The 26822-nt window shown below is 43.6% G+C and overlaps 1 protein-coding gene across 1 annotated transcript in view; it reads right to left on the bottom strand.

Moving 5' to 3' along the window:
• Positions 1-26030, bottom strand: part of LOC104074129 (protein tweety homolog 3-like) — a gene marked incomplete at its 5' end in the record, with an annotated part of 33557 nt that extends 7527 nt beyond the window's left edge. Inside the window, 13 exon segments of the mRNA XM_009574154.1 lie at positions 276-351; positions 1267-1443; positions 3496-3632; positions 4386-4478; positions 4600-4692; positions 5968-6023; positions 13731-13806; positions 14144-14216; positions 16732-16827; positions 17629-17849; positions 18466-18577; positions 25878-25957; positions 25959-26030. Coding sequence (XP_009572449.1) covers positions 276-351; positions 1267-1443; positions 3496-3632; positions 4386-4478; positions 4600-4692; positions 5968-6023; positions 13731-13806; positions 14144-14216; positions 16732-16827; positions 17629-17849; positions 18466-18577; positions 25878-25957; positions 25959-26030 — 1362 coding nt within the window.
• Between the last annotated feature and the right edge of the window lie 792 nt (positions 26031-26822).

The raw sequence follows: 26822 nt of genomic DNA on the forward strand, positions 1-26822 counted from the left end.
ACTCATGCACTTCAGTGGTGGCAGGACTAGGCCCATAGTTAACCAGTGTTAATAGATTGAGCTTTATTCTTTTTATGTGCAATGTCCAAAGTAGCATAGCAGAGTTTTATTCTCTGTGGCAGGTGAGTCATGGCTTGTCTATTCAAATTGCTGCCATTTACGGACCAGATCCTGTGTTTGGCTGCACAATCAGCTCCCTTGAGAGTATTCAGGAGTAGTAAATGTGTATTCCCCAAAGTTGCTGAAGCAGAGAGGAGCAGTAAAGAGAGACTTACTGAGGGAGGTGGGGACTCCCGGCCAATGAGCGGGGTATTCTCGCAACGGGGGTTCTGGAAATTTGCATTCTGGCTCCTAGGAAAGGAAGACACACATGGTAACAGGGGGTACGTGCCATGCTTCTCTGGGGAAGGTCTCTGATGGTGACATGGGACAGAGCATACGCACCCCCAGAACTGACCGTATCAGATCAGTCTCCTTCAAAGCTTTTCTTACAGGCCCCTTTTTCAGATATGGGCACAAAACTAGCATTATTTTCTCCAGATTAAGCACTATCTTTACACTCTTACTCAGAAGGGCCCAACACTGAATCATGTCAAGTGATTTAAAAATAGGTCCGTGTGAAAATCTGCCTCCCTGCAGCGTCAGAACTGCCAAGCTGCAGAAATGGAGATAAAATGAGGACAAAGTGTCTAAGGGGAAGAACAAAATGATGCGCCAGCCTAAAAAAGATAGGCCCTGAAGGTAGTCCGAGCGTGATCAGGGTTAGGCACTTCTGGAGAAAGCTCTGAAGATCCCACCTGCACTAGGTAGCTCTGGACTGCAACAGATGTCAGAGCTGACTGCAAATATTGTGGAAGGACAGAGCCTGCAGGTTTTGTCTTGGCTCTCAGTCTCTCAGGAGGCTTAAAATCTTCTGGCAAGACTGCTCGGTCTGAAGAATTAAGTCTTCTGGTGATCAGAATCATTGTGTAATGAGAAGCCCAGACAATACTTGCCTACTTCTTTTCTCTAGACAGATTTCTAAATCCCGCAGGACAAAGCTGTTCACATTTTGGAGCATGCTGGCTAATACAACTCCTTCTACTGCAGCACTTTTAAGCTATTCCCTTCTCCCAATAGATGCCAATCAGAAAACATGCCTTTTGATGCTTTGGACAAAATCCTTCATCACTTTCTACTGCTTGGTCGCAGCACTTAGCGACTACAGAAATCAGAGTGAAGCAACCTGGACAAGCCGCAATACAGCCTTCTTGTTGGGATACTCACATGTACTCTGTGACGGGAGCATTGCTGACTGTGTGTGCTGCTGCTGGAATGCTGGTCTCACTGCCATAACTACTCCCACAGCTATAGAGGCTGGGCATGTGCACTCTGTAAAGATTATCGTGTGTTTGTCTACTCCCTTGAGCAGCTGATTCTTCTTCCCCATCATCATCTGAGCTTCTGCAAGAAGGAGAAAAAGTTCCTCCTAGAACCCTACAATTACCCCACATGTGGGGTTTGCAGGAAACCATGGTAATCCTAGGAACCTCCCAACCATCTTCCACACCTCCACATTTATACCCATTTGGGATGCCTCAGGGTGGCAGTGTCAAACACAGCCTACACCACAGTGACTCAGACCTCCCACAGATACCATCTGGACTTTTACACTGCATGATCCCCTACAGTCTCCCTACGGTCTTCTCTCAGGGCTTGGCAGTCAGCACAGTTCTGCAACTGCCCAGTCATACAACCAAAGGATGGGGACACATCCTGAAATACACAGCACTTCAAAGAAGAAAAAAAAAAAAACAAAACAAAACAAAACAGAGGGAGGCAGTGGGAATGTAGTGCCATGCACCCCACAGAAAGCATCCTTCAAAACTGCAATGTGTGTCCTTCCATTTCTTGTAGCCATGTCCAAAGAGCTTTTAAGGATAAGTCTCTGTAGACTTCTCTGAACTCCCAATTCTGGTTACAAAGGGTCTGCTTCAGCTTCCAGCAAAATCTCAGAAGTCTTTACAGAGACTAAGTTGCAACATTTGTGTCTAAAGGCTTTATTCTCTCAAAAATGCCAGGATTTTAAATCAATTCTAATGCAGAGCAGAGCCGTTTGCCAGCTGGCTCCTTCACCCCTTCCCATAGTATTCTCTTGCCCCTCCTATATAATATACACTGCTATTTTATCTCCCTAATTATGCGATGAAGCACCGAGGTTTGAAATATATTTTAGCAACACTTGACAAAGCTAGTAAAAGGTTCTACAGGAAGCACTTTGTTGCTGGGGGAGACAGCGTGGACATCGCTAGAACATCCCAAACATCACCCGCAGCTTCTGTACCACAAGGTGGCACTGAAGATTTATTCAGGAAATTGCAGCCTGCACAGCCTCTTACAGGCAATAAGTATGACATCCTCCACCTCCTGGAGGGAGGCAGAGGAAGAAATGGTGCTCCGGGGAATGCAAGAGGGAATCCTTAGTTCACAGCAGCAGCCTGAGCCTGCTGGGGTTTGCAGGGCAGGCAGCAGCCCGCATGGAAGGCAGCACAAGAGGTAACACTGTGTAAACCTTGCTCCTTCAAATGGGCAGACTACGGTTCTCTTCTTGATAATGCCTCTGCAGCTGCATGTGGAAGAGGTAAGGAAACCAACCATTTTCTCAAGTGCTATTCTGACGCATTTCCCTGTGGCTTTCTCTGTGGGCACTGCAGGCCTGGCGGGCTCTGGCTTCCTTCTATTGTTCAGGATGTTCCATTTTACTTTGAACCTTGAGCCTAGGCTTAGACCATAAAAATCACGTTTCAGGACCACAGAAGAGAATTTGCTGCACAGTCTACTGCTCTTCTGCAAGAAGAGAAAACTCAAAGCTATTTTAATAGCTGCATGTGGTGCAGCAGCCAGTCAGTGAAGCAAAGGTTCGCTCAAGACTTACTGGTCAGCCTGGTTACCATCATTAACACTAGTTCCAAACAACTCTGCTGTTAGATGATTGCCACCAGTTTGCAAGTATCTCATCTGCCCATGCTATTGCCAGCAAGACAGTTCCCAGTTTCTATTAGCTATGCAAGTCAGTTGCCCCAGCATGAGCAAAGCCAAGAAAGGCAAGTGTGAACCGCTTCTCATTCCAATTCTCTTCCCCATACTAGAACAAATGCCTCAGAGCAATGCAAGAGAATAGGTACTTTACAGAGATGGCACATAGTTCAAGCATTACCTCTCTCTACAGATATAATCATTCATCTCTGACTTGACTGATAGTCTTACAGCGTGCTGAATACTCTGCACACGTAGTATCCCAGTGCAATAAGGTTCAGATGTAAATACTAACTACAGCCAGAGCAAAAGCCAATTTTTTTTTTTTTTTCTGTTGGACCTGTGCTTATAAAGCCTTATTTCTCACACTCCTGGGATTATATGGGAAAGAGCTCCATATGCTCATGGGCACAAATCCAATAGCCAGTCTTCATTAGGAAAGAACTCTACAACACTACAGGATCTAAACCCTCTCTATACCTCTTTTGCTGCCAAGTGTGTGGGACGCTGCACACAATGGAACTGAACATGAGGGCTGTGACAAAGGAGAAGAGAACCAGATAGATGAGGCCTTCCACTCCATCATAGCAAAAGCCCGTCAAAGCCTGGACGTAATCCTAGAGAGAAAAGAGGAGAGTTTCCTGATCACTAGAGAGTTAACATTGAGCTCTAATTCAAAAGCCCTTCCCCTGGACTATGTTCTTGAAACAACTTACGAGATTGTAGTCCCTTTTCCAGAGCATACTTCTATTTTAATTTTGAGGACCTCAGTTTTTCATAACTGATCTTAACCCTTATTTCCCCTCATAAAGCCCAACTCAGATATAGACGTGGGAATATTTTCAACCCCACACAATAAGAGTTTAAAAGAAAAAAAAAAAAAGAAAAAAGCCAAGACAAACTTATCCACCCAACTTAAGATACCACATTTTTCATTAAGCCTCTCAGCTCCCTCACTATGTTCCATTGTCCAAGAACACAGGCATGGACTATCTGTTTCTCTGCCTTCAGAGACGCAGCTAGGGAAATAGTTAGGCCATGCTATACTGCAGCTATAAGGCATTCCACTCCACGGGAAAGGCAACAAGCTATGTGCTATAGAAAATAAACCCTGAAGGCCCCTGAAACCTTAGGGCTGCAGCTTGTAGATGTATAAAGGCGTGTTATCTAGTTTCCTATGTTGATCTTTAAACAGAAACCTAACTTGATCCAAATTCCCATTCTCCTTTCTGCTGGAGTCAATCAGTAAAAGCTGTTGTAAACTGTTTTGGCACACCAGAGATTTGAAACTCCAAAATAATCAGTACGCTACAGGCGCACTACACCCCCTTTGTTCTTTCTTAGCTCAAGCCCAGTTACTGAGTACTCACCAAATGCAGACTCCGACAGTCTACTAAAGCTGTCAGTTGCTGCAAGTTGATCTCTGTTGAATTTAAAACCTCCTGGATCCGAGTAAGATACTCCTGTAAGCAACAAGCTAGCGATTACGGCAAGGAAATGGCTTAGCAGGAGCTATCTTGTGCTTTGTACACGGGTAAGGGAAGCCAGAAAGCACAGGGAGAGCAAACTTGAGAGGAGAGTTACCTTGGAGGTGGGGTACTCTCTGCTTGCTGACCTCATGAGTTCCATAACATCATCCTGCATTTCCACCAGAGCCTTGTGACTTCCTGACAGCTTCTGCTCAGGACAAAACATGCAATGTTTCAGCAATTCAGGCCACATGAACCACCAGAACTCCTGGGAAATAAGACTGGGAAAAATTCTGCTCCCACATACTGAAGTATCATCTGTATGAATGGTACAAGTTAAGGATGTTTCAACTGACAAGGGTACAGCTGCGATAGGGTTAAGTTTGACTTTTACCAACCTGGAAGAAGTACAGACAGAAAGAAGAGGGGAAGGAAAGAACCAAAAGAAAAAAACCAAAACAAAACACATACACACGCACAAAAACCATATACACAGCTGGGGCCGGCTCCAGGACAGAGGGCAAGGAGAAAGAAGAGACACAAAGCACTCATGTTCTCACCACAGACCACAGCTGGATTCTTCTACTAAATCAGTTGGCTGAGAAAGACTTAATGTTAACACTAGAAGTTGTTTGTATTGGGGTGCAGCTTTAACATCCCATTAAAGCATCCATGGGAATTTCACATGCAATAGCATGTCAGAGAGTATACTGAGCAACCAGAAATGCAACAGATGGCAACGCTGCATCATACCACAGCTTGAAGTGTTCTTACCCCACCCTTTAAAACAGAGGAAGACAAGACTTAAAAAATCCTAAATATAAATGGTGAAGCAGCTGGTGTCTGCCAAATGGTGGGTGGTGTAGGTTCATTCTGGCCTCTGATACATAAGACAAAGTTTGGGATGGGCCCAGGTGCTGTTCCTCAGCCCCCACACAAAAGAATAGTGACTCACATTTATACTTCAGGATACAAACCCTTCAACATCCAAGGGATTTAAGAGGCGTATGTGAGAATCACTCCCTCACCTACAGAAGTGGCCGCATTTTGGGAGTGAAGTGTTGCCACTGTTTAACTGAAAAGAACCTGCAAGAAGAGATTCAAAGTAGGAAGTATGTAGTTTCCCACCCTGGCATTAATTGTGGGTGCTCCATCTCCACGTTGCTGCCCTTAGAAGAGTGCCATGTAAACAGAGGTTCCACAAACAAAGCCATGGTCCTCACCACATCACACATGGGCCCCTCTGAGAGGGCATCCTGGACCTGAAGCTATGCAGGTAGTGATGAGGGTGGAAAAAGCTGCTCACTAAATCCCAGTGCCACCTCTTGCACAGCTGGAAAGAAGCTACCAAAGCTTTACCCACAGGCAGAGTGCTCTAAAGCTAACACCCTGCAACTTGCTGCATGCTGGCATCAAGAGCCTTTAACCTATACCCTGCAGGATGCTGAGAAGGGGTGAAGGGAGCTAGGATGCTTACACTCACCTGCTGGAAAGGGTTGGGGTATCCAGCACTACAGGTAATGTAATAGCGGAGAGTATCTACAAGGCAAAAGAAAAGAATGTCATGCTAGATACATTGTTCCAGCTTTGCAGTATTTTATGACTGCCGCAAGGGAGGTGTTAAGTTCTGAAAGCAACACCCAAAATGAAAATGCAATATAAATGGAAATACTTCCCTGTCTCCGTGTAGGATTACAGTGCATGGATGGCACTAGAGAAAGGGATGTAACCTGCCTTTGGGGAGAAAAGAAAGATTTGGTTGTTTTGATGGGGGTTTTTTGTTTTGGTTTTTTTTGTTGTTGTTTGTTTGGTTTTTTTTTAAACAGTGAAAGGCACAGGGCTGCCCCACTTATACAATTAGGTGAACCATTGAAAAATTTTTATTCAGATGTCAGCACTATCCACAGTATAACCGTAAGACAAGACATTAGCCTTTAAGTCATACAACTGGATGTTTAATTTCTGCAGCTTCCAAGTGTCAGAATACCATTCTACGATCACTGGAAGCAACGAGAGGTAGACTGCTGCTTAGGGTACGCAGCAAAGAGACAACTCAACTTTCAGCCAATTCAGTTCACCAGCCACAAAATACTAGCACAGGAGAGGTAGTAGTGGTGATACAATACAGGCTGTTATCAAAAATACCTGTGGAAGCACACCATTGGGCCAAAGACAGTGCAAATAAACACCCCTATGCTACTACAGAAAGCTGAATGTACCGCTTCTTAAGTATACAAGTTCAAGTGTTGAAAAGAAAAAAAAAGTCCCGTTCACAACTGGGGATTCTTCTATCACATTCAAGGAGAGACTGGTTTTAGGCAGTGTTCTGTAGAAGAACATAAGAAAGCCCTCTTCATTCAACAAAATCATAACTTTCAATAATATTCCCTAAAAATGGTATCACTTTGAAAGCAAGTAAGGAAATGGATGGAAAACAACAAGTTCTTGTCTTTCTGACATGTACTAGGGATGAACAAGTAAATAGTAGTCTGTTTTCTGATGGATGTCACCTGCACACAATTAGATTTTAATTAGATGCTTTAATTAGACTTTAACTAAAAGAGTGTACATCATTTGTTGTGCATCCTTCTTTTGACTTACGCAAAAAAAGTTATTTTTGGTATTGAGTCAATACTGCAGACTTGATCAGGAAAGAAAGCTCTTATCATGTATTAGGATACCACCAACATGTTACCTGTTCAAGGGACCTCAGATCATTTGCTAGTAACATCCCAAAAGTTAGTTTTAATACTGAGTAGCTCTATCAGTAATGGCAGTACAGTGAAAATGTACTTGTAAACTTCCAGATAAGACTGTTACAGTGCTGTGCTAGCAGCATCACCCTTTTCCAGGCTTGAAGACACAGTTTTATTTCTCCTTATTCAGATGTGTATGAAACCAGCCTGGTGCCCTTATGAGCTCTCCATAATACTACACCAACTGCCAGCACACACAGGTTACAAATACCAGGCTTTCCCCTGCCATTCTCAATAATGCTATTGAGGGAGGGAGCTCTGAAAGACTTGATCATCCAAATACCTTTAGACTACTTCTCAAACATTTACGGTTCCTCTTCAGACGGAATGGGAGGGCGTCAGCTCAGCAAAATCAAGGGTGAAGTTGGCTCGGTAAAGATGACAAAAGCCCCAAAAGACACATACACTCTGCATTTCCCTCCCCCCTAGCATCCATTTCTCCGTTCCTTTTATCTTTTGTCTGTGACTTTCAGTAACGCATATTCCAGACTGCAAAGGTATTCTAGTCAGTCCCAACTCAGAAATCGGTAAAACGCACAAGCGAGCGGAGCTGTGAAGGAAGCAAACCTGACTGTATCCTGACTCTACCGTGCTTCCCATAAATATTGAATGCACCTTTCGGCAAGCCAACACACTGGAGACCAAGTGATACAACACAGACTGTCAGCTCCTGCACACTGGCAATGCAACCTGACAGCTGTTATTTATAATTCATTAGGCTACTTTGGGGCAGCTTCTGCCAGCTGCTCCATCTCCCCCCCACCAACTCTTTCTCTGGGATGACTTACGTCTCCCCAGCCAAGCCTCTAAACAGCAATTAGCAAAATCTGGGCAGGTAGGAGGGCAGCAAGAACTGCTTTGTGTGCCTCACTTCGGGCAGATCGCACAAACAACTGTCCACAACTACTGAGCCAAGGAAAGGACTGCTTCTCCCAGGCTCATAAATCACACTCAATGGCTACGGAAAAATAGATTAACACACACCTGCGCTGAGAGAACAGCATAGCAACAGCAATCCACAGCATCACACATGGTGACCTAAAGGAGCTGTGATCTTGTCACCTATTTATTTTAAAACAACATACCACTAAAAGCTTCTCTTAGGCTCCCACAGTGGTATCAAGTTTACGTCGCCTTTGTAGGTGCATTAAGTTGCATGACATACCGCTAATACATAGCTCCAGAAATGTTTCTTCAGGGCCTTCTGGATCATCCCTGGTGGGCAGATTACAGATGAGAGTTCCTGATATCATCACAATTTGCAGCTTGTTAGTCCAGGATAAAGATTGCTGGTTACAAGTGAAGCAAAAAGCAGTACAGTGAATTAAGTGCTTCCCTTGCTTCACCCTGGAAGGCAGGATCAACAAGGCTTGCTCTGGTAGCACTGGCTTTGCAGCTGACAAGTGTGACACGGTACATAAAACGTGCTTTCCAAAATGGCAAAGCCAGCAGGAGCAGCTTTCCCCTGCACTGAACCCAGTGTGCTAATAGCTGTGGTTCTTTAAAGCTAAAGCAGTGAAGCTGCTTTAAAGTGATCCTGTGCTGCAAAGCCTGGAAATTAAGAGGAGTGTTACCCTTGCCTCCATACCACCGGACTAGGAAAGAGCAGGAGGCACCTTCACCAGTTTTAAACCTGCTGGAGGCTATCCTGTACAACACCAAACCTCAAATTTCTGTCCAGAAAACAGCTATCCTAACCCATCATTTGCACTCTAACAGCTCCAGGCACTTTCTTTCTATAATTACCTTTCCGATGAATTTTCCTCTCAAGGAAAATTCCTGAAGGTTGGATCTGATTTTTGAAGCTGGCCTTTAGGCGATCTAGTTTATAGGAGAAGGGTTAGGCAGGGTCACATTTGCAGCTGCCTATGCCTGCTGTTGCTAGCAGCAATCCTCCTGAACCACTCTCTTGATGCACAGGCAGTGTGGGAGCAGAAGGCAAGGAAGGGAATTACCCAAAATGCTTTATTTTTGCAAAGTCTGTTTTTCCTAGAAAGGGAAGTAGAACTGCCTACTAAAGACAGCTTCAGCTGCTAGAACTACTTACTGCTTCTGCAACCATGGAGACTTACTATTCACTTCAAAGCCCAGCCAAAATGCAAAAATGGCATTATGCTCCCGCCAAAAGGCAGCGAGAAGGTCTGTAGGGTAACGAGCAATCAGAAAAAAAGATCCTAGTTTAAAAAAAAAAAAATCCCACACCTAGAACAGCTTTTCCTAGGCCTTCTTCATCTCTACTTAAGCATGCTCTAAGCAGCTTGCATTTTACATACACACCCAAATGAACTGCCTTTGTGGCTTCAATCATCAGAGAAAGTTGAAGTATATCGCCTGTGATGTCAAAGGAAGAAGACTCTTCTGGCCAGATTTTCTTGCCCAGGTAACATGTTCTCCACCAGGAGTTTGTTTCCCTAAGGCAGCAGTCTGACAGCAAAGGGAAGTATCTGCATAACATTTATATTTCTCTCATATATGCCACTCTTGTACTGGTGAAATCAGCCATCGCGAGCCTCCAGCAAAGAGCTTGTAGCCATCCCACATGCCCTCCACTCAAAGCTTTCTGCTAATCAGCGAGTCCAACAAAACCACACAGCAAAACACAGCTTCTCAACACCGACATCAGCTCAGCAGGATTCTCGAGACCGCTTCTTTGGGCAAACTCTTTTCTGCAGTGCCCGCTGAGCCCAAGTAATAACTGTTTAACCACCACATGCCCCACGTGAGGTTTTGTCCTGACCTTACTTCTGGTGGTGGTGGTGTCAGTCCTCTGGTTAATTCAGATCTGTGCTTCTAAGATGAGACTCAATCAGGGAGGGGCCAGTTAGGAGGCTGTGCGCGACAAGAACGCTTGCTGCTTATATCTGAGCAGCTAAGTATCAGCATCCAGCCTGACCAACTTGGCTGGACCGGAGGTAGAAGGCTTCCTTATCCATCCCCTGAGGTTTACAGTTCCTTCAGATGAAGCGAATGGCTGCTCACCATGCAGATTTCCAGTGCAAGAATCTGGAGAAAGCTCTTCCTGTTGTTTGGACAGATTGTGCCTTTTTATTTAATTTTATGCAATAAGTCATCTGATAATAACATAATATCAATGAAAACGAATGAGACTAGAAGATGGCCTCCTGCTTTGAAAATAAACATCTTGGCTGCACCAAGTCTTTTTACTAGCAGCAGGAGCCGATTATACAGCCACTGTTCAACTCCATTGGCTTTATCTCAATTAATGAATACTGGGCGATTTAGGCACATATATCAGCCTCTTCTGCAAAATGATTTAAGTCTCTCCTTCTCCAGAAAACTGCATTAAGGCTCTTTGCCCCCCATTCTCCCTCCTTTTTTTAATGCAGTGCATTTTATCTACAAAACAAGGACATCTCCTCTCCAGCTAAAAACATGACAACAATACTAATGCACTTAATCAGATTATTCTCAGCTCCATTAATTCTATTTAGATTTGCAAACAGCAATTAATACACAAACAGGAATATTAACATACTAGTTGCCGAGTATCCAACGCAGTTATTTTTCTGTGAAAACTACTATAACCACCACCACCAAAAAAAAGCATTGCAAGTATGCAAACCTAGATGACTCAGTCCTAATCTGAATGCCAGAGCATAGGGCTGGGAATATTGCAACACATTACATTTAAAAACAACTAAAAGTAGTGATTAAAGGCAAAAATTGGCCCAGCACTATAAAGTTTCTTAAGATTACTTGTTGGTTCTCATATCCTTAAAAATAGATGGCAGCACCTAGCCCAGTATGCCATACCCCAGCACTGGCCAGAAGCAGACACCTAGGCAAGACTGAAAACAAAAGTGCCCTCTCAGCCCAACTTCAGATCAAGTGAATCCCAAGGTAAATGCAATTCCTACATGTATGGTAAGTCCCAAAGAATTCTTCTTCTGTGGACTACCGGAGGCCCTCCATCCACTCATACACTCTCTTAGTCATCTCTTTTCTGAACTGAAAAATTCATGGTCGGATACACTCTGGTGAAACTAGCTAGAGCAATCTTAAAGCGTTTCTGCCTCATCTGTCTATACTGCTGTTAACGTCAGAGAGCATCACCCACAAAGCAGAGGCAGCAAACCAGAGCGTGAAGAGTGGGTGCACTAGAACTGGGAGCCTTCAAACAGGGCAGCTTCCTCCGAGAGGACAGCACCGATGCCGGCTCCCAGCTGCCTGCCCTGTCTCCTTGAGCTCGTCACTCCTGCTGTATAAACGGCTCAACTGATCACAAAGCAACCGCTACAATTTACAGCCAAGCGTATTAAGGGATACCAATACTTATTTCAGACTTTTAAAGATGTTTCTGAGGAGCCATTATTGGGATTAAAGTGTCCTTGAGCAGTGCCACACTGCAGTCTTCGCATTGTGATTTTCCTTCCTGCTCAGGTGCACAGGATGGTCCCGACATCGGGGACCAAGAGCTATTTCTGTAGCTTCCTGATCATAAACTATGACACAGCAGTGAAAATCCACATGGGAAGGCAGAACATTTGATCATCTCCCAACCAGCTGCCTAGTGCAACGGCAGGCTCAGAATTCAGACTGATTTCCTTCTGAAAAAAAGGAAAAGGCACTCACGAACGCTCAACGGCTGCCTAACAGCAGGGAGCTGACACACCAGCAACCCACGGAAGGGGCCACCCTTCCAACTCAAGCCTGTGACAACACCTGCTCTTCCTCCTCTTCAGCGTTTCGCTTAGACCCATTCACTGTTATTTATGGAGCCTTAACAACTGTTACAACTGACAGTGCTGCCAGAACAGAGCCTGATTTCACCCGGGGGAGTTGACTGTCCCTGCCGGGGGAAGCAGGAGGAGGGATAGGAATGTCAGTTCTGCACTCACCGTTAGCGTCCAAATGAATAATACTGATTAACAAAAAATTGCAGGAGCCAAGCAGACAAGGACAACCAAAATGGAGAAGTAGCACAAAGGGGCATTTCTTCAGTTTCCCAAGGTCAATTTAATTGTTACCAAACATGCTCCAGAGCTGATTTGGGTTACCAAATTATTACAAGCACAGCTGGCATTAGCATCAGGTATTTCCCCTTGGCCTCACTGACCCATTTGCCTCCTTGAACAACTAGGAGGCTAGCTTGGTACTTGAACCCACATCTTCACAGCCAAGAGAGGATTTTCATCTTGTGCAGTGTTAAACACTCATTCCCTTCCCTTATTGCATTTCTTTGTTACAAAGACCCTCCTGTATTGAGCTGCCTGGCTCTATCCTCTCCTTCCCAGGAAATCAATAAATAAGGCATTCCCAAAATAAGCTGTAGGCTGGTAATATCAACCTGTACGTACTCTTTTATACTACGTTCTGCCTCCAGACAAACATTTCTTATTGCTTTTAATCCCTGCATCCTCAGCCATAGCTACATACCTAATTCCCTCTCAGCTGCACAGTAAGGGGCAGCATTTGGCTAAGCGCACAGCCATACACTGGACGTTCTGTACGTCCAAAGATTCTCTGATCCCACTAAATAAGAGCCAGGAAAAACACAAGTGGCTCTTTTTGCAAATCAGTGTCATTGCTTATTTGTGTTTTATCATACAGAGAACGACCTAGAGGAACTATCAGGGGAAGAGAAGGTAGGAGAAAAGAAAAGTTAACTTTGTTACCTAAGCAGCAAACTCAGTCCTAAAAAATGCTTTTCCTTTTTAACATTTATGGTATCTCTGCTGGCAGGCACCCAACCACTTTTTTGTTAAGCCACAGTTCTGAACCACTTTTGCCCCGCGGAGGTCCAAATTGGAGGCACCCCTCATCTCACTAACCACTTCAGTCTAAATTAGGAGCAACAAACCTAAAATCCATCACTGCTTCAGCTGGATGCAACTGTGATCCAGGCTATTGCTTTACTTTACATGGAGCAGGATAAACAAAGCAGTTTGCATTTATAATGGAAAGGGAAATTCATACTTCTCTTTGTGGCTGTTTCCATTCATTTACCCTTCAAAATTAGCTTTAAAGAGACTCCTAATTTATAGCCACTATTTAAGAGAAAAAATTATATATATTTGTTGATAACAGATATAAAAATAAGTATTCTAGGTTTGGGAATATAGACCCAAAAGCAAGTTTTAAAAATTACAACTCAAACTGCACACTGCTATTGCCACAGTTCTGTCACATAGAGAGGAGAACAAGATTCAAGAGTGCTACATTTAGAGCAAAGTAATCCAGGAACTTCTGTTGTTCCATCTTATCAGTTATTTCCACCTAAGGGCCAAGACAAAAGAAAGGTTCTGAATGCTCTTCTGACAAAAAAAAAAAGCATGCATGTGCACTTCTGACCAGAGTATTAATGCTTCTTTGGGAAGAACATTGGTTTTCCAGAGCTCCACACACACACGCTTTTCCCACTGCAAGCTCCTCTATTCCAAACACAGCCTTAAATTCTCAGCCGCTGCCATGCTCCTATGTGACAGCTGAAGCGGCAGTACCCGGTGCCAAAGCCAGTCTCAGCACTTACCAGCACTAAGCACTGCATTCTCTTCAACCACTTTGGAGACATAAGCATCAGGATTAATACAGAAGTCACTGGAGCCCTAGATAGATGAAAGACAAAAGGGAAAAGGAATATCAAAGAACACCAGTATCAAAGAGCAGTTAAGCCAGGTTAACCTCAGGGAACCCTCTAGTATCAGGGTGTTTCAGATGCTGAAGTCTCTCATCCTCATCCCCACTAGCACTGCTTTACACAACCACAGCAGTACTAGTACACACCATGGAGGAAGGAGGAGCTCAGTGCTTTTCATACATGCAAATTGCTAGGACAGCTACTTAGAACAAGATGCGCTGTGAAACAGGCACAGCGCAACAATAATCTCGTGTCTGATAAACCTGCAGCAAAGGGTGAATGGGACCTGGATCAGAGCCACTTACCACAGCGACAGCCAACTCCAGACCCAAGGATCCCCAGCTGACAATCAGGGCAAACACCCCAAGCAAGCACACCCTGTGGGAGACAGACAGATGGCAGATGTAGAAGCTCTGATTTCAAGCAGATCCTTTCACAAGATGTATTATTTGGAGTCCAAAGCAATTACCAAAACCAAGAAATTATCAACCACTGCATCTTCAGATAAACCAACCCATTTTATATGTCGTGGACAGCAGCAACCAGAGAAGTTTCTGTCCAGTAGCTGGTTCACACGTTACCTGGCCCTGGGGCTGCAGGGGAAGGAAGAAGAGGGTGGAGGCAAAGTCTTACCCTGCTTCTAGCAAGGAAGCCAAAGGCACAAAGACAGATATGGATGCCTACAATCCCATCACTTCCACTATTCCCGTTCTCGACTTTACTTTCCCAGTCCAAAGATATTCACAGAAAAATATGCCATATCAAACAAAAAACCCACACAAACATACTGTTCCAAAATTGGACAAATCCCTCCTGTTTCTAGAATAAATGAGGTTCTCAGGTGTAAGCACTACACAGCTACAGACAGTGGGAGGGAACACTCAGTCCCTGCTAGGACACCTGACTTTGGTTCCAAGCTGCATGCATCTGAACAGCACCTAAGCATCCCACATAGCTGCAGGAGAGAGACAGTCACCTGCAGGCAAACAGTTCAGAGCAACAGTTTAGGTGTCTATCACTGCCACGTGAGTCCATCTCTGCACAGATTTAAAAGTTTTGTTCTGATAGCTGGACCTCATTACCAACAGAAATAGTGGGAAGTGTCTGCTATCAAGCAGACACAAGGCAGAGGGACGACAGAGCAGCCGGTCTCAGTGACATTCAGCTAGCACACACCAGTGGAAAAGGCTTTTGCACTTCCCCAACCAGCACATTTGCTGTCAGTATGAGGACTAGAGATATGTAGGTAAAAGAGCTCCTTAACTCCGTCAGGAATGGGAATGCAGTCTAATAAGCAGTTTCGTTTTATGTATCCCTGGCTTGCTCTTTCAGGGATGATTTTCCTTCAGGCTTTGATCACAAGTAGGTTCCTCCCACCCAACCCCTGAAGAAAACAAAACAAAAACCTGTTCATAACCAATGTATTCTTTATTCAAACCTAATACAAGCATCTCTGAGGAAGGGACATATCTCTTTTCTGCTACATTTGTCTCATTGAAGACTAGAGCTTTAAAAAAATAAATCTATGGGCCTGCATTTTAAAAAAAAAAAAGAGATCTATCCCTCAGTTTGCCAACTTATTTTAATTCTGAGTAATCCCCATTCTCTGAATAGATCTGTGGCTCATCTTGCAGAAGTAATGGAACTTCACCAGACTGACCTCTGTGCAGCACTCTGGAGTAAGATGGCTGAAGACTTTATCATGCTTTTTCGAAATGGATGCAAAAATTATCAGCCATGGATCAGCAAGGTTCTGTGGTTTTATGACATAAGGACAACACAGCTTGGTGCCTCCAGCTGAGCATGGTCGTTAGTTCAATAAGACACATTTGTTGTTTTACTTTAAATGAAGATGACTGGGTCAGTAACTGATTGCTTGGCTAAAAGATCTAAAATTGGCATTTCACCATCTTGCTTGGCTGTGATACACTTGCTTCTTTATGCCATGTGCTCCCTTTGGGGAATGCCTTAATATGAACTTCTGGCTAACAGGGAATGAGATTCTAATTTAAACCCTGGGTTTACCATCTGTGCACACACTTGGACTTTTGTCTGTATAACCTGCCAGGTATGAAGTCATCTGGCAAATAATAAATCTGAATACGCATTCCAATTATTAATGGCATCACCATGTACCAGGATAAACTCTTGGCCGTATCAGTTGTCAAACTGTCACTGTGTTTATGATACCGGTATCTTTGCCAAATATGCCAAGCTAAACCAAGCTACAAGACAGGGAGAGGAATATTTTTTTCTTGTAATGGGGCCTGAGCATGGCAGCATTTGCAGTGCTTTTTAGAAATAGACATGCATTAATATTGCCGTACCATGGTAACAAGATTCCTCCTCATAACTGTACAAACCGTTGCTTGTTCTCAGTTTAACATTTCTTCAGGTGTGACAGCCAAAGGTAAACAAGAGCAGATCGTGACACAAAAGGCATGCTACCAGGTTGTGCAGACACATGCAATGCTTATCATCAATTAACAAATGCCTTCACAACAGTAGAAAAATAAAGGGAGATTTTTCAAGCCTGTAAATTTAAGGGAGGATGTTCACTTTACTATCTCCCAGCAAACAGAGGCTACCAATGCTACCCAGCGAAAGGCAGACCCCACCACAAATGAGTTCCTTATCTTTGATGCAAAAGCAATGGACACCAGCACCATCGCACTCTATAGCTCAAGAACCTTCCTGTGAACATCTCTCATGTAGCCCTAATCCCACCCACAGAGCTACGCTCTACAAAGTCTCTCTATATTGAGAGGCAAATTTAAGTTGTTCAGTCTCAGAAGTCCTCAAAATCAACTGACAAGAGTCAAGAGGTTTAAACTAGCAGGCACTTGCATTCAGCTGACCTTCCTTTATGCACTGTACCTGGGTCAGGACTTACCCCATAAGAATGGCCCTGGAGTTTCTAATGAGCCCAAAGAGCACCAGCAAACAAATCAGAACATGGAACAGGAGCAGGCCCAGGTATCCCAGCCACCTGCAGCAAAAAAACCCCAACACATAGTCTGCAAAGGAAAACCGGTGTATAAAAGGCACAGATCAAGAAACTAATGTGACTTGTGGGAAAAACGTAGCCCTTCTTTTCTTCAAGTAAAAGCCACCACTAATGATTAATCTCCAGAGAGCTCTGGATATTTGCTGGGTCTGGAGTTGAGGCAGGTAAAAGCATTCACACAACACGCCCAGCATACACTGTTGTTGAGAACACAACTGGACACCATCAGGTGAAGAACAGGCATTGCAGCTTCTTGAACTTCCTAGACTTCTGTTAGAAAATGCTTCAGGTATTCCACACAGACGAATAGAGGTGTGGATAGAGGTTTTCTTTTGTGGAATACATTGAATGCAATCTTTTACTGAAGAAGTTTAAAAAAAAAAAAGGAATGTTAGGGTATGGTGTTAACATATGGAACTAGTTCAGTTTTCCACTATATTTAGTTAATGTGTCATACAACTACAGTGCACTTATTAGGACACAAGGGTAGCTATCTCTGTGGCTGTTTTTTCCTCCAGTGTTAGAACACAAGCTACAGATTTTGTACATTGAGAATAAGTTTCCCTTCAGCTGGTGGTAAAGAGTTAAGAAAAAAGTTGTTGCCATGCATTTTGATTTAAACTGAATGCAATTTTGCTGTAAGAAACAAATCAGCTGGGTGGGTCATGAACATCTGCAGTAATATATACAGCCTTTGGCTCAGCCACCCAGAACACACACACCACTGTTGCAAAACAGGCCAAAACAGATGCTACAACCACTACATTACAGCATGCTACACACCTGTACCAGTCATAGAGGTCAATCTGAATTGCCAGCTCCTCCAGAGACAGCTCTTCATTCTTCCAAAAGGGGATCTCAGTTGTTTGCCTGACTAGATCATCCAGGAGACCTTGCAGTTTCTGGATAACATGCAGGTAGTCTGTCTGCTTCGTGAACATCTCCTCCAGGATGAGCAAGTTTGGTTCCACTGTTTGGTTCAGGGCCATTGCGGTATCTAACACCTATAGTACGGCAAAGAAAAAAAAAAATTAAAGCACAGGAAGTCAAGGAAGTAAAAGAGGATTCATCCTTACTAGCAAGTTATGGACAGCTTCCAGATTACCAGTCCTCTGTCTTAAGAGGCTCAGAATGCTTACACTTCAAAAGAACTTGTAAGCATCTATAAAGTAGATTGTTTGCAAGTAGTCCAATGATAGCATCTCAGCTGAGCCTTTAACACATATACACATGTTGCAGCCATCCGGGTTTCAGAATGATACCATGAAATTAGAGGTAGCACAGCAACAACTGATTGTACTAAAATGATACATTTTACTAAGAGACTTGTCTGCTTTGGCCTGCCTCCTCTTCCGGGTGTGGAAGAGAGCTGATCAGAAGCTGTTTTTAAACCTAGCAAAGAGAAGACTTCATTTAACAAGCTGTGTTTGCTTTGATATTTTTAGAAGAGCTGAAGAAAGCACCACTCCATTAATGGAAATTTTAGCACATCTCTAAGCCCCGAGACTAACAAAAAAGAGGAAGAGATACAGGCACAGCCAGATTCAAGAGAAGAGGTGCTGAGCAAGTCTGCTCATTCCCACACTCCCCATTTGCTAGCGTGTCTCCCCTAGTGCTTACCCGGTCTTGGACACCTGCCACAGTGCGGTTTGCATGGCGTAGCGAGTACGTCAGCCGGTGAATGCCATCACTGGTCTCTCCATTCCCATAGAAGCCAACAGCAATTCCAGCACTGCAGAGAAAGAAAGCAAGGAAGGGGAGAGTTAAAGCTAAAAGGCAAGCTATGTAACGCATGGCTTATAGTTACAGCACCCTTCGTAGTCACATCAGCACCTTCCACAGAAAGGGAAGCCATGTGCCTCCACAAAGGGTAGCTGGCGTAGTCATGCTCCTCAGCAACCACTAAAAAAATTCACCTGTAAACATTCACCTATGTTTTCCAAACATCCACCAATTCTCTGTATAGCATCCATATGATGAACAGCGGAAGACCATCCCTTCTCAATATGTATGTTTCATTTATGGTACAATAATAAAAATCTGTTAGAGAGCTCAGATCTAGCCATGGGCAACCAGAAATCCAGCCAGCCAAAGCGGCTCTCCAGTGGCTCCTGCAAGAGCTACCATTGCTATGTCAGGAGACGCATGCCTTCTCTGGACATGAAATACAGACTGCTTCGTTACATTTTTTAAAAGTAGGACACAGAGAGCTTGCATTGACTATTTCCCCATGGTGGTGGTTCCTCTAGATACATTATCCATGCCCTCTTCTCTACACTGTGAAATATCTATGAACATCATCTATCTTGATTTATCTTCCCATTAGAAGCATTTGTGTCGCACTGATTTAGAGCACTGGGAAGGAAGGCTTAATAACTTACTGGGACAAAAGGCTTATTTATTTTTAAAGCAAGCGAATTTCAAGCTTGCAGACACAATTCAACTCCAGCTGCTTAGCAAATTACCACCTATCAGCTGATTTGCCATAACTGTCCACACATATCAGTCTGCCCCAATTATGAAGTAAACCATATTAGCTTAAGCCTCACTTAAAGGAGGAAGATCCTGTAAATGAGTTGCAACCAGAAGATTATCTCATGCAAGTCAGCGATACCTCTTCTATTAAGACATCACTGCAGGAACTCACAGTTCCTCTTCCCAAGCCCATTTTTCCTAATAACAGAGGAGGAGAGAACTTGTGAAAGGGTCACACAACTAAACTCAGGGCAAATCAACATTACCAAGATACAAATTTCATATTCTCATGTCATATTTAGCTTCAGAGCACCCAGGATCTTTTCTGGGAAGGTTCTCAAGACATCAGGGTTGTGTTTGTGGTAGTGAAAAGGAAGGTGGTGGTGGTTTTGGTGTAAATCTAAAGTTATTCTGGATGAAACGTTTAGTTTCTTCACAACAACTTTGTGCTTGGGTTATAGCACTGCTCTCACAGAGTTTGTTTGAAGGAGGAATAAAAGAGGAAGGAAACAAGCCAAACAGCAGCTTTCAGAACAAGTAAGCGCAGTGCCTTTGTTTAACAGGAAGGGTCACTAAAGGACGTTAGACATTCTTCACCACCATCACCACCTGGCTGGGAAATGAACCCAAGCAGGCAGGCCAGAGTGAGCTTTGTCTAGGTAACAGACCCTTGCACTGGCAGACACACCAATCTGCAGACCAAATGACTGTTTCTGCTCTCGCTTGCCTCCTGCAGGAAGACAGCATCCGTCCCTCCTTTCCTGGGCTCATCCACTTCAGAAAGTGAGCAGAACAATATAGTTCACCTCGTTGCATTTCTACTTTCTCCTCATACATACAAGAAATAGAAGCAAAGGTCACGCACTAGAAGCGGATCCACTATGAATATCTGTGTCGGCCTCATGCTTTTTCCAACAATTGAATCTCCATAAATTATGGAGAGCTTGGCCCATAAAAGCCTCAGCTGAAGAGTCTTCCAGGGACAGTGGGCAGCCTACATCATATACAGAAACAGAGGCAACAGGAATGTAACTCTTAATATTTAATGTTAATACAAGAAATCAGCCTCTTTCTTCATGAACACCATTCCTCAAACATTTTCCTAATGCAAATGATGCTGATAATTAAAGAGAGAAAAGCCCTCTGCATTCCTCCCTGGCTACAGCTATTATCAGAGCTTGGTAACACATGCCGAGGATGCACAGGGATGGAGGGAATAAAAGAGACACACACACCCCTCCCCCTGGAACTAGAGAGATTACAGATCCAGAGCTATGCCCAGGATAAGGCAACCCAGCATCCCATCATGGCAATTACAAACCTCTGGCTTAAATTTCCCATTTGCTCTTATCAGAGCAAACAAATTCAGACAGATCCTTTCACTCTCCTGAGCAGCAGAAAACTTTAACAGTTGCTTCTACTATAGACACCAAATAAATTCTGGAACATTCTTGACATTGAATATGCATATCTGACCCCTTTAATTGGTGAGTGATTTTTATTCAGCCTGTTACAGCTACCAGCAGCCTATTCTTTCAGCAAAGGCTTGGTAACTGCCCAAAACCTGCTCGCTTGGCTCTCAGTATTCCCAGCACAGTAGCACTGTTTTGGTGGAAAAGACTCAGAAACAGCACTCTGAAGCAGCAGCAGTCATCTTGTCCTTAAAGATGCAGCACATCCCCAGCAGCCATCCTATCCAGCCCTGCATGAACCACAGCTTCAGCTGCCTTTAACCCTCTGCGCACAGTCACACTCCTGAAAGAAAAACACCAGAACGACAGGAATTGGGATAAAAGCCATTTAATTCAAGTAACAAATTCCTCTAGACATGCATATCACACATTCACTAGAAACTACACATAAAGTATTAATTATTCCATTACTGCCCAGCAAAAGCCAGCTCTGCATTCACACCCTGTGCTAGCAAGAGCCATTTACACAGCCATTCCTTCTCCTAGGAGCAAGCTGTACTGTTTTGTGGCAGTTCCCCTTTCTATCATGCTAGAGAGGGAAGGAAACCATCCCTGAAGCCCAGAAGTCCAGGCTGGGGGCAGCTGCCCAGACCCACGCTGTGACTGAGGAGGGGCAGAGCTGAAGGGCAGGCAGTGGGGGAACTGCCGGTGGGGGAAGAGGAGAGAACCACTGCTGTTTAGTTTTCTGTTTGCATTTGGCTTCCTCTAAATCCAACAGTTGTTTCAAATCCCTGCCTACACACACTGGTATAAGTTGCTATTGTTTAAAGTAGATTTAAGGATTTGCACTAGTTTTTAACTACCTTTTATTTGATTAAAGGGAAACAGAGGGGCTCCTTCTATTTAAGCGCATTCTTTTAAAGTAAAAATAGATCAACTCATCTTAACCCAACAGCGTAATTCCTTGAGGTCAGGACAAATCACATGGCTTCTTGCACAAACCCCTAAGATACAGCAGATCCATCTCCCAGTACAGGATGACAAAATCATCACCCAATGGGGAAGCCTGCATTTCTGTCACGCAGCGTAGATACAAGAACAGCATTCCTGAATGACACAGCTTTTTTCCACCCTAGCACCCTCTGGAAGATACTCCAACGCATTTTCAACGCTTCTATAGGAAAGTCATCTCCACTTCTGCTATTCTTGCTTCTGTCGCACTCCCCTCCCTAGCGCACACACACCTCTCCTCCTGAATCCACACCATCCCATGCTCAGTTCTTCCTCCCAAACCTACCTTTGTCAGTCTCCTGTCGCTTCCACCACCCCCACCTCTCCCTTGCCTTTCTTCTCACTCATATTTTTGAATAAAGATCTTTAATAAATTTAAAAAAAAAAATCCAATCTACCAAACTCTTATGGGTCATTTAAAAAGTTGCTCTTGCTGTTCAATACTGCATTTAAAAAGCCACTTGGCTACTGAGTAATTTTGTTAAGTTTTAGGAAACCCACTTATGTTAAGTCAAGAAAACACTGCACTCCTGAGATTAACATTATCGTCACCGGTACACACCCACAGAAACACACTAGAGAGACAGTATGCTATACCAGCTCTTCAGAGTCATATGACGTGAGACAGAAGAGCAACATACCATGATTTCTACGTATTCCTACAGATACAACAGTATGAGTTGTAAGTACTGCAGGTTGCATACATACACTTCAGTATCACTTTTCAGCAAGACTCAAGAAATTCAAGTCTGGACAATAGCTTTCCTGTTGTTTGTATGCAAGATTCACATGGACTTAGGACACCCCCTGATAAAGAACCAGAAAAGAAAATTCAAGTGTAATTCCAAATTAGCTTGCAACACGACCTGCAAAAAAAACGTTTTCTGCATTACACAAGGTATACATGAAAAGCAGAGCATTAATCTGATATATAGAGCATATATATATGCCTTCTGGTGGAGAGATCCTCCCGTTGTAATACCCACGCGCACACAGTGAAAACCCCTCTGGGTACCCAGTCACTTGTCTGAAAAGATGAACGCTAGCCATTCACATCACATCTTTAGAAATGAATAATCTAACTACACCAAGTCATCTTTAATTACAGGAACTTCATAAGGAGAGCCCTTTTTAGACTTCATGTTCTCAGGAGGAATGTTAATTTGTCTGTCTAATTACCACCTTGCACTTTCGCGCCAAGGGAAAGCGCTATTACTGGCACTTGAGAAAGCAAGTTTTCACCACTGATTTGTACCCATTTCTTTCAGGTATCCTCTCCATGAAGCTTCCTACCCACCTTCAGAGCTGAGCTCCCTTCTGGGAGAGTTAGGGTCACCTAACTGGTAGATGATATGATTTATAAGACAACTCCCCACACACAGAAACCGATCAAAATTGGTACGGACTAGAAATGAACTAAACATTCAGGGAATAATCTAGGCAAATCATTCCTGCAGCTTTGTGGCTAGAGCAACTGGAAAGACTCATTAGAGAGACATTTTCTTGGAGAGCTCCTGTAAACCAGTTATGTCTTCCCGCCAGCTCAGCATTCTCCCTTTTGCTCAGCAGTAAGTGTAGATACAGAAATATAGAGTGACCCATAGTACTCAGCAGGAGTCACAGTACAAACAGCCCTCTGGGATTAAGTACTACCTAGATGAGCATTTACTAAGCACAACTTAACCAGAGTTAACTAGTTCTCAGCTAGGAAGACAATAGTCCACTTCATGGTACTTTGACAGACCAGACTAGCTGCTGTTTGGAACCTCTCGCTGCTTCAGCATCCAAGCTACTTCTTCCCCCTTGCATACCATGGTGCAAACTGCCTCCCAGGTCAGCCTACTGTCAGACAGACATTCAGAATAGCCTTATTCCCCATCACTCTGAAACATTACAGCATCTGCCAGTCTGGCACTTCTGTTATGTGTAACGCGCAGCTAGGATAGGATATATCAAGTGGACTAATCTTTAACTGTTGGTATTTAACTGGGACTTCCTGCTAGCACAGATTAGATTCCTTACTTGTCAGAAGCCATATCTGCATTCCCAGCCAGATGCTGAGCACGGAGGCACCAGTTCGAGTGCACTGTCGCGTCCAGCTGCTGTAAGAGGAGCAGAAAACCGATCTCGGCTTTGCAGAAGAGCGGCAGCACTTGGACAGCACCTTCACTCACCATGGGTGGTACCAATCTGCTATCAACTGAAGCGCACTGACTTCAGAGTGGAAATTTAAAAATTAATTTAAAAAAGTCAAGACAAATATTCATCCAATATCACTGTAGATTCAGGTAGGATCTTAGTTTTAAGGATACTCCTGCATTTAATACTTGCAAAAACAAACGGTACACCAAGGATGGGAACCAATGGTTCAGACTTTGAGGAAGCCTAAGCAGTTTTCCAGCTTGTGGACTTGACTGGGAGTCGCATCCAATTTACCAGAATTTATATGCTGACCTTCCAACTTTAAATTGTCTCACGCACGCTCTGGGAGACGTGCAGAATACCTCCTTCTCACCATTTCTCCAACTAAAAACAAACAACTACCACACTCTGCAGCAGCTGTCTTGGACACATATGCTGCATAACAATAGCTAACAAGAGCCTGTAGCAGCAGCACAACCATAAATAGCATCAGCTAAAGCTTCTGTAAGAAAGGGTTAGGACCACAGCACTTTCAGTGGATTGGAATGGATGCAGCTGAAGCTCTTGAATTCACTAAAAAGAAAAGTGAATGAGGCTGAGACGACTTCTTTGCAAGTTGTTCTCTGGTTTGCCTTTCCATTCCAGGCACCTATTTCCAGTCAGCAAAGCACAGAAGAGCTCCCTACAAAGACGGCAATATTGGCTAGTGCACTAGCTCTCCTCTTCAACACTGAGCCCCTGTCTCTACATGCAAATCCATCCCCAGCTGCTAAACTCACAACATAATGTCTGCTCTGCAGTGTTTGTTCCAGTACTTCAGGGGTTTTCTGTTCTCTTAAGTATGTGCCTTGAAAGAGCAAATACACAAATGCATTAGTAGCACAATCTAGCCCTTGAACAGCTAAGCCTGGCCTTCAAGGAACATGCTCACCTCCAAAAAGATCACATACCAGATCCACCACCTATCAGCAGGTTAATACAAAAAGTGAACCACAAGACACTGCAAAATACAATTGTCTCATTGTTCTCTCCCAGACCTGCCAGCCCTGCAGAGGGGCAACCTAGAGTCTTGGGCAAGAGTAGATGATGCTTAGAATTGCTAAGAAATGCAGTGCTCAATCTCAGGGCACACATCCATAGAGCTCAGAGTATTCATTCTGCCCAAGTCAAAACAAACTAAGTCCAAGGCTCCTTCCAGAAGTTTGCAAACATGTCCCTGCTTTCAGATGCCCCATCATTAACTTTCTAGGAAATGAGATCCTCATCTGTATTGACTTTAAAAAAAAAAAATCAACCCAGAAAACAAAAAAAATGTAAATTCTCTCTTTTTAACTTCTTCCGCACACGTTCTCTACTAATTACTTAATTCTTCTTGTTTTTCAGAAACCCTTCTTTTCACCTCACCTCCAAAAGCTTCTATTGCTCAGTCATAACATGAAACGTTGCTGACACTAGCACCATTACCAGCAACCCTTGGAGATGGCATGTTAGTACAGATAACGAAATGCAGCAGTGTCTTACATAGGCTGCAAAATCTGAACATCCACTGCAGTCAAATACCAATACTTCCAAACCCAAGAGAATCACCTGTGCCTCTTTCTTCCTAATCTACTCTCCCACGTAGTCATTCTTTTTGGACACCAGATTCTAAGAAATATTCACCTAGACCTGATAAATATTTCAACTGTATCCATCCTATTTAAGTGATAAGCTCCTGAGGACACAGTGTCCTTGATTTACCACTTGCAAAGTATCAAAGAGAAGGACATTAGCTATTCCTTTTCACATTGCTCAAACCATTAAGCAGTTCAGCAAGTGGTAGAAAGAAAGAAAATACATTACAGATATTTGAAACATACATATACCAAGTGGAAAGAGGGATTACTGCCAACATTCACTAACTAGCGACACAGCATACCAGGTATGAAAATGCATGCACAGGACACATCATGCCAAATAACAGGGAAGATGACTTTCAGGCATCGACCATACCTGCACACCAGGGTTGCGATGATGACACACCATGCCGTACAGCAGCAGTCAGCATTTAGATGTTCTTCGCTCTTCCAAAAATGAGTAGAACAAGAGAAAGAGCAGGTCCAGAGCGAGGCAGGAAAGAGCGATGCCACCCAACAGCAACAGAGCCTGCAGAAAACAGAGACGGGCGTCATATCCGACCACGGCACAGCGATAGCAGGGGATGTGAATCAGGGCCCAGATGTTTGAGGGCTCAGCAATAAGACAGCACTGAAGGCACACCTTGAAAACAAGTTGTTTTGTGGTTTTCGTATATTTTTTTAGATATAAACAGGAGATTTTTTAGCCCCGCTTTCTCCCCTCTCTGCATCCCACTCGATGAAACCACATTCTGTAACTAAGCAGTAAATAGCTGAGCCATTTTGTCTGTCCCAGTCTGCAAACAGCCTAAGTGAATCAGAGAGGGCTTCCTCTTTACTCCTGATCAGAGGTCAGCAGATTTAAAGGGGGTGAAAAAAAAAAAAGTTCAGCCAGCTGCCTCTATCTGTACAGTTCTTTAATCTTCATGAATAAATATGCAGGCTTATTCATTAGAAATCCAAGTGCATGAGTGGGTTTGAAAGGGGGTGGAATTTATTACACATGGGTGAGATAGATTTTTAAAAAAATGACTTCCCATGCAATGCTTCTGTTCAAGGTAGACCTAGAATAAATGCTAAACCCCTCCATATACCATCCACATATATAGGTACAACAAATGTGGATGCTACACACACACACTGGCTTGAAGCCATCACAAGCTGTGTTATACCTATTTCTAGTCAGATGTTCCTGGGAGGAAAGGGAAGCAATAAGTGTTTAATTCCATTCCAATTTCATTTAACTCCATTCCATTTTCTTTTTATTTGGAAAATCCTGGGTGAAACCCAAAAATGCAAAACAATTTTGTTAAAAAAAAAA

This window comes from Fulmarus glacialis, unplaced genomic scaffold, assembly GCF_000690835.1.
Source record: "Fulmarus glacialis isolate BGI_N327 unplaced genomic scaffold, ASM69083v1 scaffold11380, whole genome shotgun sequence".
Lineage (NCBI taxonomy): Eukaryota > Metazoa > Chordata > Aves > Procellariiformes > Procellariidae > Fulmarus > Fulmarus glacialis.